Source organism: Argentina silus (assembly GCF_951799395.1).
Source record: "Argentina silus genome assembly, chromosome: 1".
In the NCBI taxonomy this organism is placed as follows: Eukaryota; Metazoa; Chordata; class Actinopteri; order Argentiniformes; family Argentinidae; genus Argentina; species Argentina silus.
In genome coordinates this window covers 6,323,737-6,338,206 of record NC_139655.1, presented here as the reverse complement: position 1 = coordinate 6,338,206, position 14,470 = coordinate 6,323,737, and the positions used below count along the sequence as shown (strand labels likewise).

General features: G+C 43.7%; 2 protein-coding genes across 2 annotated transcripts in view; both read right to left on the bottom strand.

Annotated features, from left to right (window-relative positions):
* Nucleotides 1-4,692, bottom strand: part of rsu1 (Ras suppressor protein 1) — a 22,243-nt gene extending 17,551 nt beyond the window's left edge. Inside the window, exons 1-4 of the mRNA XM_083672519.1 lie at nt 4,469-4,692; nt 4,205-4,316; nt 3,681-3,731; nt 356-476 (exon numbers count right to left, since the gene is read on the bottom strand). Coding sequence (XP_083528645.1) covers nt 356-476; nt 3,681-3,731; nt 4,205-4,313 — 281 coding nt within the window. The 5' untranslated portion in view covers nt 4,314-4,316; nt 4,469-4,692. The remainder of the gene's footprint in view (nt 1-355; nt 477-3,680; nt 3,732-4,204; nt 4,317-4,468) is intronic.
* Nucleotides 4,693-8,001: 3,309 nt separating this feature from the next.
* Nucleotides 8,002-14,470, bottom strand: part of cubn (cubilin (intrinsic factor-cobalamin receptor)) — a gene marked incomplete at both ends in the record, with an annotated part of 36,088 nt that continues 29,619 nt past the window's right edge. The window contains 10 exons of the mRNA XM_083682397.1: nt 8,002-8,109; nt 8,397-8,632; nt 8,899-9,064; nt 9,456-9,637; nt 9,757-9,901; nt 10,089-10,297; nt 10,416-10,578; nt 10,985-11,184; nt 12,594-12,811; nt 13,555-13,684. Coding sequence (XP_083538523.1) covers nt 8,002-8,109; nt 8,397-8,632; nt 8,899-9,064; nt 9,456-9,637; nt 9,757-9,901; nt 10,089-10,297; nt 10,416-10,578; nt 10,985-11,184; nt 12,594-12,811; nt 13,555-13,684 — 1,757 coding nt within the window. The remainder of the gene's footprint in view (nt 8,110-8,396; nt 8,633-8,898; nt 9,065-9,455; nt 9,638-9,756; nt 9,902-10,088; nt 10,298-10,415; nt 10,579-10,984; nt 11,185-12,593; nt 12,812-13,554; nt 13,685-14,470) is intronic.

The window sequence follows — 14,470 nt, the reverse complement described above, 5'->3', positions numbered from 1 at the left end:
TGTGAGTGGTACCTCCCTCCACTACAGTGATCGCTAAATCCTAGGCTAGTAGCAGAGGCTTTGTAGAGCTTAATCGAACTTAAAAGTGATCCCTGTCACAAATGCAACGAAAATAACAGGATCCCTGACAGCTTTTCTGCATAAAGACACAGGTCACCTGAAGGGGGAGAACTTGGGGAAGTTGTAAATTAACAGTTTTCCTCTGCTTCCTGAGAGAGGGGAGGATTGTGAGCTCAGCATTGATCAGAATAACGATGAGAAACGACAGCTCAAGCTCTCAATATGCTCACATACACATGTACGTAAGCACACAAGCAAGCACACACGCAAGCGCACACAAGACTGAGATGCCCACCCGAGGTTGAGGTGCTTGAGCTTCTGCAGGCTGCTAATCTGAGTGGGCAGCTCCTCGATCTGGTTGTTGAAGACGTTGAGCACCTCCAGATTCTTTAAGTCTGCAATGTTGGGAGGAACAGCTGGAAGACAGAGACAGACACAGAAAGAGAGAGAGAGAGAGCCAGGAGAAAAAAGACACATTAAAAAGGATTTTCATCCATCGAAGCACGCGTCTCTTTCTTCAACATGCATACTCTTTCATCACTATAACCATCAGTAAAAGTATGGAGTCCAACCCCGGCAACAGCTGTAGTAAGCAACAGTGACACAGCCTAATGTCACGTCAGGGTGATGAAGCTCGGCTTAATGAGCTAATTATCGGCCAGGGTGCTAACGGAGCGGGCTGTCTTTGATGGCTTAATCCGATGCTCTTCAGCCGGCCGGGGCCATAGGTTTGACATTTTAATGATGGAGACGTTTAGCATAACAGATCTGTTTCTTTTACCTCCTCCACCCACCGCCCCCCATTTTACATTTACATTTTTTAAATTTATCAGACGCCTTTATCCAAAGCCACTTACAACAAATACATTTGTCCAAGTAAGTGAATCATCTATCCCTCAGTCATCATGAGAAAAAAACAAATCTATGCTAGAAGCAGGGGGCCATTGGCAGACACGATGCAAAGTCACCCCCCCCCACCTCTCTCCCCCAAGCGAGTCAATTTTAAGAGGTGGACAACGATCGATGGGGGGATAACGAGACGAGGTTTCTATCCGATTAGGGGTCTGATCAATGAGAGCGATGGTTAGGGAGGGGATGGAGGGATGGAGGGATGGAGGGACGGGGGAGGCAGGGGGTGGAGGGATGGAGAGATGGAGGGGTGTGTGTACACAAACAGGGCAGGTGTACATGACACAAATGGCTCTGGGGAGATCAGTATGGCCGAGCATGCACCCACGCATACCGATACCGTATCACAGGGCCATTTCAAAAAGGGTAGAGTCTTTCAGGTGTGTGTGTGTGTGTGTGTATGGAGAGGATTTAGTTTGTCTAACGCAAGTTGTGAAACTTTTAACAAACATGTCGGTTCATATTGTCTGAATGAAGGCTGATCCACTTCATATGTCCTATTTGGATATACAATTTCATCATCATTTCATCAGTATCGGCTGTTAAAAGGGCTACCCTCCATTCATTATAAAACAAATCCACAATCTTAAAGGGCATGATTCAATGGTGTATATACAGTACCAGTCAAAAGTTTGGACAGACCTTCTCATTCAATGGTTTTTCTTTATTTTTTATTATTTTCTACATTGTAGATTAATATTGAAGACATCAAAACTATGAAGGAACACATATGGAATTATGTAGTAAACAAAAAACATATGTTTTATATTTTAGATTCTTCAAAGTAGCCACCTTTTGCTTTGGTGACAGCTTTGCACACTCTTGGCAAGTTTGTGTCCAAACTTTTGACTGGTACTGTACATGAATGATATAATAATATCATATCACATATAATAATACAAGGTAAACAATATCACGAGAAAACACAACAACCCTCAAAAACCTTCCCTGGTTTATACTATGTTCTTGGTAGTGTCTGTATCGTTTTGTGATCATTCCTGTCTATCCGAGTGGTTTATCCAGGATCAGAACATGTAGAATCTACAGTGCAATATTGATATCCTTATATACTGTTTTCATCAACAACAAGTGTTTGTATTTAGAAAGAAGAGGGATACAATGATAAGTGTGCAGGCTTGAGCATGCATGCGTGTGTGTGTGTCTGTGTGCGCGTGTGTGTGTGTCTGTGTGCGAAGAGACACTGGGTTCAGGTGTAACTAGACACCATGACACTTCAGTCGTTAATAGTCATATAGATTGATGGTAATGGTCTCGAACCGTGTAAGGACTGGGTGGCAAGGAAAGGGTCTCAACCTTTGCTAAGCAGCTCTCACTCTCTCTCTCTCCGTAAGCACCCTGCTCTCCCTGTTAGCTAGCTCCCCCCTCCTCTTCCGCCTCTCTAATGAAAGACCTTCCAAATGTCACTGTTATTCCTGACTGCCCTGACAAGTTCAAAGATCTTTTCTATCTGTGAGATCTTTAAAGCAGGTAGGGCGAGATCAGAAAACCATGAGGGGGAAAAACACTGGGATGTGTTAAGATAAAGAGCAAAGTCATAAACCACCTCACATACAAAACAATAATTTACCCCCCCCCCCCCAATTTTTTTAAAAATAAAATCTAATATGATTATGAGGCTAACCCTGAGACGTACCTGATCCACCTGCAGGTAAATGGCCATGGAGCTAATTAGCTAATCCCAGAGACTTTGATCTTGTCTTAAAATAGCATTGAGACAGAAATGTGTAATCTAATAGTGTAAGATCTTCATGGGGATTAGGGAACAGGGCAGTCGAGATAGCAGACTGAGAGGTAAACACAGCAGCGCCATCATCACAATCTGATGTGAACTTGTAGTAGAGTACCGGCAGTATCAATATCAACTCAACCTGACTAAAGACAAACACAGATACTGTCAATTCGTATTCATTCGTCTCAGTCAAATCCATAGTGAGCCACTGAAAAATGTTCCATAGAGCACCACAAAGGCCTAGGGCAGGTTATACTAGTTAACAGATCCTCGGTTTCCCTCTTTATGATTATTCTGTCATATCTTACCACTCTGAGCACTTACAGTCTGTGCAATTAGTATGTCTACTGATTGTGTGTGAACTGTTGGTCATATCTCTGGGACCACAGAATCTAAACAGAAAGCACACACATGTGGTGGCATGCTCTCTCATAAACATCACCTTTAAAACACAGAGAACTAAAGGGTCCGTTATAGAGGCTTTGTTCAAGCGGTTCTTGTCTCTGAAGCTGGCTGAACCAGAACAGGTAACTGTCTCCGGTACTTTGAGTATGGGGGGGCCTCTTCCTTTGATCAGCCAAGTTAGGAGAAGTGTGCACTCTAGTGGTAACAAGCAGTATAGGCACTGAATGTCATGCAGACAGGGGGGGTATACACATCTGTGTTTAGGTGATGAGTAGTCTGGCTAAGTCAGACTCTCCATGAGATTCTGGGTCCCGAGATGAAGTGATGAGTAAACTTGCCTGATAGCTATATTAAGTGTTAACTCAAGCAAACAGCTAGGCGTTTAGCTCTAAAGACAACCAATAGCCTAGACACATAAAACTGTCCACATTGGTTGTGTCCTGATCAAGCTCCTTGTGATAGAGCTCCTTCTGTCAACATGTTATGGCTGACTAGGAGAGCTTCTCGGAATAAAAGAACAGCGGTATCAAAAAACAGAGATACTCTCATTACTTACTTGCGAGCTTGTTGTGACTCAGAACCAGCTGGGTGATGTTGGATAGTGTGACTGCAAAGCACAAAAAAAAACCTCATTCACCATTTCAACATCTTGATTATATTTAGAATTCAGAGTTGAGGTTGTCATGCGATGAGTGATGTGAAGAAAACGGAAATCCACAGTGTGGAGTAAGTTCTCATTCCATCCTCTAGACCATTCTAGGCTTTTCAAATCTACATGACAGATGCACAGAACTGAGGCATGCATGCGTAAATAAGCAGACCATGACAAAAACAAACATCAGCCTCATGTTTACCATAGCATCTGAAATACGTTATCTTCTCCAGTAACAATCGGGTGGCATACAATTAATAAATTGGGGATCAGCAAAGACACACTGAGCAGTTGATCTTGCAGTGCATCTGCAGCCAAAATAATGATGTCATCTCATTCTCCCATAATGGCAAAAATAATGCACGGACATAAAATACATCAATGTTCAAGTCGTTTTTTTCAGATAAAAGTAACTGTCGGCTACTTACATAGCCCTGGGATGTCCAACATGTTAGATACCCCCCTGTCACACATATCCACCTCGGGTATATTCTTCTCCCGACTCTCCTCCACAATTTTCTTCAAGGACTTGGACATTTTCTACAATGTAACCACAAGAAATGTTTAGTCGCCACACATTTTACATTGATACAACCAGTTGAATTACCAGACGGCTACTTTGTGACCAGGAAAGTTGGTTTGAAAGCGGATACGCAACCACTGTTCATTGCGGAAACATCGACAATGCTTACCTTTTCGACTGGAATGAATTTAGCGTACAGTTTTTGATGTAAAATACAGTATTATTTCTTATTTCCTAGAGAGAGCTGTAAATGCACACACCCAACCGGAAGTTAATGTGTGTTCTATACGATTCTCAGCATTCCATAAAAGGGCACTTCCTACATCCAAACGTATCCCAAAAATGCTACCAGCAAAGTCCCGCTTTTCATCCAATCATTTTTCACAATCCTTGAGAAAAAAGGGAAAGTTAACGTGTATATCCAATCAGAGCTTCGGTTTTCTCCGAAGCTTTTGCTTTGTTGTCTTTTTTTCTGCCAATGGCGTACAAGCATGTTGCAACAGAAATATGCTCCGCAGTGAAACAATGTACCAATGCTTTCAATGTCTCCTTTGACAGATTGTATCTGATTTCAAAGATAAAACTGCTGAGAAATTAAATGAAAAGCAATAATACAGTTCATTGTAACAGATTCCGCAGTTGAACGCTTGTTCTGACAAATAATTACTAGTTTACCCATCATTCGTTTCATTAAATATTTCTGAGACTGTACACTTTAGTGCCTTCTCCAACCTCACACAACAATGCAGACACACATTTGTTCAGCAGTAATCCTTTGAGTACAAACAACACCACTGCTACTACAGAGCTCTCAGTTATAATGAACTATTTCCAACTATTGTTTATTTTCCCCTTATAATGTCAGGAAATTGAAATTTATACACCAAATATTCTGAATATGTACTTTAAAATCCAGGAAGCAACAAATAATATCATTTCAGCACTATAATTACATTTGGGCATACCTTGGTGCAAAAATAATTGTTGGGGATGCATACTCCTTTCAAATCCTCTATCTCATTCTTGTACACGACAACGAGTTTAATTGTCAATCATACAATAGTGGGATTACTGAGAAGGTGTCATTCAGTTCACTTCACAGCACCTTCACGGATGCTCTCTGTGTGCACTGCAGCCCCCCAGCCAAGCCCACTGGTGCTTACCTTCTGTGGGAGACACATTCTCTGGTCGGGCTCCTAGTGTCTACACAGAACCACACTGCAACCTGAGCTTCCTCCTCGTCCTCCTCTTCCTCCAGCATAGAATACTCAGCCAGGCGCAGACAGGAGGTAAACCTAGAGGAGTCCCCTTCCTGAGATCAACTCCCTCCGGGCTAGGCTTGGCTGGGCTGGGCTGGGCCGGGCTGACAAGTCCCCATACAGAGTACCTGGCTTGGGTTTCTCACTCCTTCACTCCCTTTCTCTTTCTTCACAAACTCTCTCTATTTCTCTGTGCCCTTGTTCTTCAGGGTGGGCTGGTCATTTCTACAAGAGAGCAGCAAAACAGTGGGTTCTATATTTAGGCTGATTATATTTGGCGTGAGTGGCAACAGATGCTGCCAGCATGGGTGAACTTTGCCTCGCTGGGGGGAAACCTAGAATTCAGGGCCAGTTTCTGTTTGCACTGTGAAATATTTAACTCTACCCCCTTCGCCAAAAAAAGAAAGAGAACAGGAAAAAAACTTGGTGTGTGTGTGTGTGTTCATTGACAGTCCAAGGGGGGAGGGTGCATGTTAATGCAGGGTGTAAATTAGCTATGGGGCTGCTTAGTTCTGGGTGTCTATGGGTACCACAGTGAGAATGCAGTCATGCATACCCTGTTTAGTTTCCTCATTGATTTATGGGGTGTTCTCGGGCAATATTCCAGGACTACCTTAGCAGGAATACACACAAGGCTGAGTGCCATTTAAATATATCATTAACATAGCAATGATGGGGCCTTACCCTTATGTAAAAGTTTAGTGGGTCTGCATTAGCAAGGTGAAATTACGTTTCATGTTAGGATTAGGGACAAAACTATTCCACAAGCAAGCACCATAAGTGTTAAATCTTGTTTTAAGATCACATGTAAATATTGTATAGGTTAAGGATTACACACATGCACGCACACACACACACACACACACACACACACCCACACACACACACACACACACACACACACACACACACACACACACACACACACACACACACACACACTTGTTCTTGCCCCTTTTCCCAAGGTCATTATCATGCTCTCCACTTTTCCAACACATTGCTACAATTGTGAGGTTCCCATGAACTCTGACCTCTCTAAACTCGACTCCTCCCCATTCAAAACAGAAGACAGGCATCCTCTACGCACTCCATGTGACAGGGGACCAAAAGCCATTGAAACCTTCTCAGTGGAGAATCTAATCTCATACCCTCTCTCTGCGGAGATGGAGAGGTTTAACTGGGCCTTTGTCTGTGGCCTTCTGACTCTTTTCTCACTGAGCTGTTATGGGAGCGTTTAGGACAGCTGGCCGGCTAAACACGCTACATCAGAATACTCTACATGGCTGTTGTCCCTTTATGAGGTCCTGTAGAATAACACAGCTTAAGTCCCTCAAACCCAGATCCCCTGAGAGGCCAGTCATTCCCGTTCCCTTCTTCTCCCTCACGACGTGAGAGCTGTCAGACAGATATTAGCCCTGTCTGTGTCCATCCTGCTCTGACAGCATTTACTCTCCTGCGCCCCCCCACCCCACCCCCCCATCCCCCCTTCCCTCTATCTCTTTCTCGGCCATCCCTCTCTTTTTTCTCTCTTTCTTTCTTTGACGTCTGATCAGAGCTGTCAGAGGTGTCAGGTCAGTTGAGGCGTGTCTGGGGGGACCAGCAGACCGAGAGGGTTTCAAACTCCAGACACTCAAATTAGCCAAGCCAGTAACTGAAAGTTATTAGCTATTCTGACAGAGAGGTTACAGTGTAGAGTGAGTGGGAAATTAAATAGGGTGCCTACATGTTTCTGTACTAATTGGAATAACTTGAAAAACAGCTAATCAACTGCTTAGAATAGCTTTATATCGTAACACAGAGAGCTTAATAGTGTGCGGTATCCCCCAGTCATGAAAATATCCATTGCTTGACTGTTGCCTCTCAGAACCAAAATACATTCCTCTGATAACATGTGTGACTGGAATGTATCCTCATAAACTTGTGCCTCCTGATCAAATAAATGAAGTTATAATTCAATGCAGCTGTCCTGTGAGACAGATGCATCTATAAGACTATCAAAACAGGGCCTATTAAAGATTGTGTCATGTTAACTAGGATAACAGAGATTGTTTACAGTGAGAAAGAGAGAGACATTCACATCCAATGAAGAAAACAACACACTCATTTATTGCTCTACTCCAAAACAAAATATATATTTCTCATTCTTAGGAAATTATCTACAAAAAAACAGATGATTCAGATATATTCCATAGTAAAATTTCAGAGCAATTCTAGTATTTACATTTGATTGGTCTGCAGAGACTGCATGGCAGGTGTCCAGTTTCACCGACATGATTGAAGAGTGTGTAAACGAGTATGTGGTTAGTGTACAAGTGTGTGTGTGTGTGTGTGTGTGTGTGTGTGTGTGTGTGTGTGTGTGTGTGTGTGTGTGTGTGTGTGTGTGTGTACGTGTGTGTGTGTGTGTGTGTGTGTGTGTGTGTGTGTGTATGTGTGTGTTGTCCTCTCAACTGTCCCATGTCAACCTAAATCCTGAGGGCAGGACAGCATACTGGGCATTGAAGACAATGTAGACATGGTGTGATGACGCTGTGAATGGAGCAATGTCCGTCTCCTACGAAAAGTGAAGAAAAAAGGGAGAAAGAAAGGTGAGAGAAACATTTTCGCCTGTGTCTTATACAGCAAAGCCCACATGAGAAAATATCCAGCAATGCCATTCTTACAACCTTACAATATACAGTAATACAATATATAATACACGCTACATTGACACATCACTTGAGCTGAAATCATACAAACGCAACTAAGTTGCCCTCTCCAAAGATGGATGTCACGTAACAAATGAGTAATGAACAAAGAAATCAACAACAGAGATAGGAATGGGGATCCCATGGTACATACCGTTCCACAATACGGTCCAATAGGAGGAGTGCTGGCATCTTCCCCATCGTATAGCTTCAGGAAGTTGTTCTGGCAGTCTCCTGGGTCATCAATGCTGATCTGGGCGAAGGTCACCGTCACCACGCGCCCGTTGGGTGCCTTGATGCCCCATTCACAGTGGGTACCATTGGCGTAGGTGCCAGGGTAGTTAGGGCTAGCAACGGTCCCATGGTCTCCATATAACATGCCACCACAACCTAAGGAAACAATACACAGAAGTGACCGTTTGATCTCACCTGTGACTATCCTATTGCAGATAGATACACAGCTTTGTGTAACCATGAAGTAGCCTTCTTTCAGGACTTATGCCAATCAAATAACACTTCCTCTGATAGATCTTGACCATTGTGAGGAGGGTGTCTTTTGATCATCTATGAGGAACTGGTTTAGAATGAGGACCTGCAGGCCCAGTGGACCTCCAGGACCAGGACTGGGACCCCTTGCTGTGGAGGAAGTGTCTCACCCTGGGGAGAGGAGGTCCAGGTGATGTCAAAGCCGTCACGAGTTCCTGAGTAGTCACTCTTGAAGCGCATGTACAGCTGGTTGGACAGTGGGAAGATAGGACTGGGAAGAGTGCTGCCACAGAACTTTCCTAACAGAGGGGCGTCAGCCGTGCTGCCATTGCGAATCTGAGGACCCAGACACCAGACATAATAATTATGAAAATGCCAAGATTGACTGGGATACACCAAATTGAGATGTCAATGACATAGTGATTATTGTTATGTATGTTATGACATATTGTTTATCACAGATGTGAAAAGGTTTCACAGATATGAAAAAGGTACATCAAAAGTACACTTTGAGGAAACATCTAGTGGAAAACCACACATATCAGAAGTGGAATTTGATATTTTTTTATTTTTATTAATTTATTTACAGCAGAGAAACGTGTACAGGGGGGTAGTGGGGATGAAGAGGTCTTTAGGAGTGACAGTTAAGATGTAGCCTGAAGAGATGGGTCTTCAATCTACGGTGGAAGATAGGTAGTGAGTAAGTTCTCTGGGTATGTTCTCTCACCTCTAGGAAGTCGTAGTTGCAGGAGGTGTGGCTCTCCAGTTCAAAGCTGTTGAAGAACAGGGAGATGGAGTTGCTCTGGGGCGCTCGCAGGATGATGGTGCAGTCTATGTTATGAGGGTACACGCTGGGCCAGCCAGGGCTCTTCAGATAGCCATAGGCCTGCTCATAGGTACGGCTACAGCCTGGAACACAAGGGAGAGTCAGACAACCAGGAGCACAGAACAGTAGAAAGAGGCATTGAAGGCTCTGATCCATCTGCTGACAATCGTCACGGAGATGTTTGGGGCTGACATCAGCGTACCTGCTACCTGATAGGTCAGACTCATGAAATTGCCAGTGATGAAGGCCTCAGACTTAAAGGTGACGTGCATGGTCCGTCCATAGCTGTAGAAGTCAGGGACATGAGAGTCTGCAGCACAGAACTTGTGTGACTGTCCGTAGTCTCCCTGTGAAACATATTATAAAGAGATGAGTTCCTAAGTGTGAATATGACTATCCTTCTTGTATCACCCAAAGATAATCATGTAATATAGACCAGCTCCACAAGGGGGCTCTATTGCCCTGTTGAATCATGTAGTACAGTCGAAAGAACTGCTGAAACAGGAGAAATGGGACATGATCCTAGTGTCTCACCACAGGCCAGTCCTTCAACTCCAGGAAGTTGGTGGAGCAGCTCTGGCTGGGGTGCAGGGTGAACTGCTGCACTGCTACTTTGATGCTCTCCTGAGAAGGCGCATCCAGAACCCAGCGACATGACGTGTACGGAGGGTAGATGTTGGGCAACTCAGGGAATGCAATGGTCTGTTCCGCCGCTGTGGCGTTCAAATTGCCCCCGCAAAGTCCTGGTGAAGACACAAACAGAAACACACACTTATGGAAAATTACAATGCACAATGTAAAACCACATTTTTGGGGGATAGAAAACAAAGCCTAGAGAGAAGTGAAAAAGGGGTGTCTTACTGTCCACCGCCATGTAGGTGGCGTTGAAACCTCTCAACTGGATAGAGCTGTCCGTGATGAAGTGCACCGTCAAGAAGTTACCGGCAGACACAAACGAGGCCGGGATGACGTTGCCACAGTAGGTGGCCACCAAGGGGGAGTTGATGTTGTCACCATCATACATCTGATAGGGAAGAGCAGAGACACAGAGAGATACACACACATGGAGATGTGGAGATATAAAAGGAATACAGGTTATCTAACCTGACAATGGTGAGCACCTACATTATTTGCAATCACATTTGCACTTTTTGTCACTGTAGACTGCACTTGTCTCCATGACTAATAAAACAGATGGATGAATGGTGGATGCATACATGGATGGATGCATGGATGGATGGATGAATGAATGAATGAATGGATGGATGGATGGATGGATGGATGGATGGATGGATGGATGGATGGATGGATGGATGGATGGATGGATGGATGGATGGATGGATGGATGGATGGATGGATGGATGGATGGATGGATGGATGGATGGATGGATGGATGGATGGATGATGGCTATACCCTGTCTAGTCTTTACCTTGACAGAGTCATATCTGCAGTTAGTGGATTGCTCCAGCTCGAAGGAGCTGAAGGTGAGGTTGACCACTTTGTTTATTGGCATGGCGATGGTCCACAGGCAGTCCATGCGTTGCTCGTACTTCCCGTCCATGTTGGGGTCGGGAGATCCAAACATTCCCATGGGCATAGACAGGTACCCTCCACAACCTTGCTGGGGACCTGGTGGGGAGGAACAGACACAGGATGGGATTAAGGAGGATTAAGGATTCAGGAAAGTGGACATGCAAATCTTTCAAGAGTGTTGAAATACTAGCTGGCATAGTCTGTCATTTCTAATGAGGTGTCCCATATTGACCAGCAGAGAGCAGTAAATATCTATAAAGTCCAACAGAAACTCACGATGGGTGTTTACCAGTCTATGGTGTTTACTAACCTATAAACCCACATTTGAACAATGTTGAATAATAATAACACATTAAAGCAGACTGTGATTGTACAGCGCTGTTTTGGATATAAAGTGCAGAGGAACCACTAATGACATCATAATATCATAATATAGACTCAGCTGTTTAACTAACTCAGGAAATGGAGACGTGAAGTACAGTGCATAGACAGTGACAGACATGGAACTATAGAAGAACCAACACTCCCCCGAGAGAAAGTCTATGTCTGTGCAACCATAAACCTTTTCCCCTCTCATTGCTCAGCTGCTCACATCAACACCCAGAGGAGTTTGTCTTCTGGTCCATGGGAAACAGGAGGGTATCACAGTCAGGGGAGTGATTTAAGATCGACACACAAAGAGGGGTGGCTCCCTCGTGACAGACGGTGATAAAATCTTTGTCACCCCTCTCTTTTCTTTACACTACATAGTACATCTCTTCTGTTTTTTCTAGATGGGCTTGGGATAGGAGAGACTCCAAACAGATATGTTCAAGAATGTAAAACAGATATAACATGTCATTAAGCAAATAAGATAACGTCATGACACTGTAGGGTTTATGCTTCCTATTCACTAGCTTGGTGCGTGCGTCTCTCTCTCTCTCTCTTTTGTCTGAGCCTGAGTACACTAATATGGCTGGACCAGTGCCCATTTGGTGGACAAAAGCTGTGTCTGTGCAGAGGGCACTCATTGGGAATGTACCCCCCCCCCGCCACACACACACACACACACACCACCTCGGTGGTTATGGGTGATTATGTGACTCACTCATCAAATATGCCCTCATGGGGGAATCATATTGCCGGGTAAGATTAGAAGGCACACTGATTTAAGATGGAGAGAGTAGAACAATGAAACAGAACAATGAACAGAAGTAGAACCGAAGTAGAACAGAAGTAGAACAGAAGTAGAACATTGAAACAGAGTAGAACATTGTTCTACTGGAAAAAGTAGAACAATGCTCCCTCTAACTGACATAGTGTGGAAATGTATATTAGTGTTATGACACATACATAGAATAAAACATGCTGTAGTTCAGAGCCTGAGTCAATATGCTAATACTAAGGTAAAGGGCATCTTTGATATCAATACAGAATACAGATTGATTCACAGTAGGCATACAAAGCAGCAAATGACTAGAGCCAAGATTATTTCCTGGTAAGTAAAAAGGCTAAAGATGACTTACCGAGTGTCTCACTGTAAGTGGCCCTCCAGCCAACACCTGCCACTGAGAAGTCAGTGACGAAGATAAGGTACATGTGATTGGTCGAAGACCTGAGGTCGGGCGGGAGCTCGGCACCACAGAACTTCCCCAGTAGTGGGGCCAGGGTGTCCTGTCCATCATACACTGCCACGTAGTCATAGCGACAGGACGACGAGGCCTCCAGGGAGAACGTGTTGAACCTGCAGGACGGAAGGAGAGAAGCATGGTGGGACATTGGTGGAATGGTGGAAGCATTTGCAGACACAACACTTGAGAGACGATAGGAACTTCTTTGTTTAGGACCAATAATTAGGACCAAGATAAGGTATGCCATTCATTCAGCCCTATGTACAAGTCAGGAGCTTACAGGCCTTGCTTGGCAGTTGACCTGCTGCAAGAGTTACACAATTGCATTTTCAATCTAATTGAAGTGCACTTTTAGTATACACTATACACTATACACTACACTAGTATACTCTAGTTACACACTTCTAATATACTTCATACTATTTGACAGTAGCTTTGAATATTATTAAGATTATATTCTACAGTACGTGTGTTGAAAGTACATCTCAGATCATCTATTATAAATATACTCAAATTAAGTATGTATTAAGAGGGGTCATTTTGTATATTTACTCCTAAAACCTACCTAATTTGCAACTTTAGTATATTAAATATAACTTTAATACAATTTAAGATGGGTCAGTTTAATATGCTTTAATATATTTAAGTAGGTTTAAACTTAGGTATACTTGAAATATAATTCTATAATTCTACCAGCCAATTTTGCTTCCTGGTTCTTCTTGAAAAAAATACTCAAAGAACGGAAGCAGAGAGTGTTGGCGTTGTCATTCACTGTTGCCATTGACAACGCTTTTCTCTAAACATCACAAGAACACACTTGCAGGAGGCTAGGCTTAAGGACATCTCTTAGACTCACTTGAGGTCGATGACCTTGTTGTTGTTGACAGTGATGTGGTAGGAACAGTTCATGGAGTGGTGGTAGTTTACGATGGACAGGCCAGGACTACTGACTGTACCAGCAGTGCTGTTGTATATCCCACCACAAGCTAGAGAAAAACAAACAAACAAGGGAACAGTTCATAAACGACATGCCATAATAGAAAAACAACCCCCCTCTATCATTATCATTCCTCTTTATCAGATACTTCCATTGAGTATGTTTTATGAATCGTGTTCTACAGTATATCCATTTCTAGATACCAACAGAAATAAGGCATTTTTGTATTAGGTCACACAGTCTAGCATCTGACCCTGGACATGTAGCGATGTGTCATCTAAAAGCCTTTATCAGATGTGATGAAGTGTTGTCTCCCCAATTATAAGGGGATATAATGGCTGCCTTGTTCTATTACTGCAGTAAAGGGTGTGTGTCCATGCCTGACTGATTCATGGTTCCATGTCTCTAGTCTGACTGTTTGAGGGGTCAGAATGTAATGACTCCAAATTAAACTGAGTACTGTGTGTAGTACTGTGTGTATGTGTTTTTGTGTGTGTGTGTGTGTGTGTGTGTGTGTGTGTGTGTGTGTGTGTGTGTGTGTGTGTGTGTGTTTATGTGTGCGCGCACACATGCATGTGCATTGCCCCTGGCCTCTTCTTCACATCTGCATATGCCTAGTGTCCAGGGCCCTATCTCAAATCCCCTCTGATTGTTAGAAAGTGCTGCGTCTCCCCATTCCACACATGGAATGCGGTCTGAATGGAAGGCTAGCGCATTCCCCGCTGGTGGTAAACAGACCCCAGCCCAACACCCTCACATCCACACACCCATACACAGCCCTAGGTCTGGGCCACATGAAACATGGAGTCTGGTTAACTGTGGAGACCAATACAGT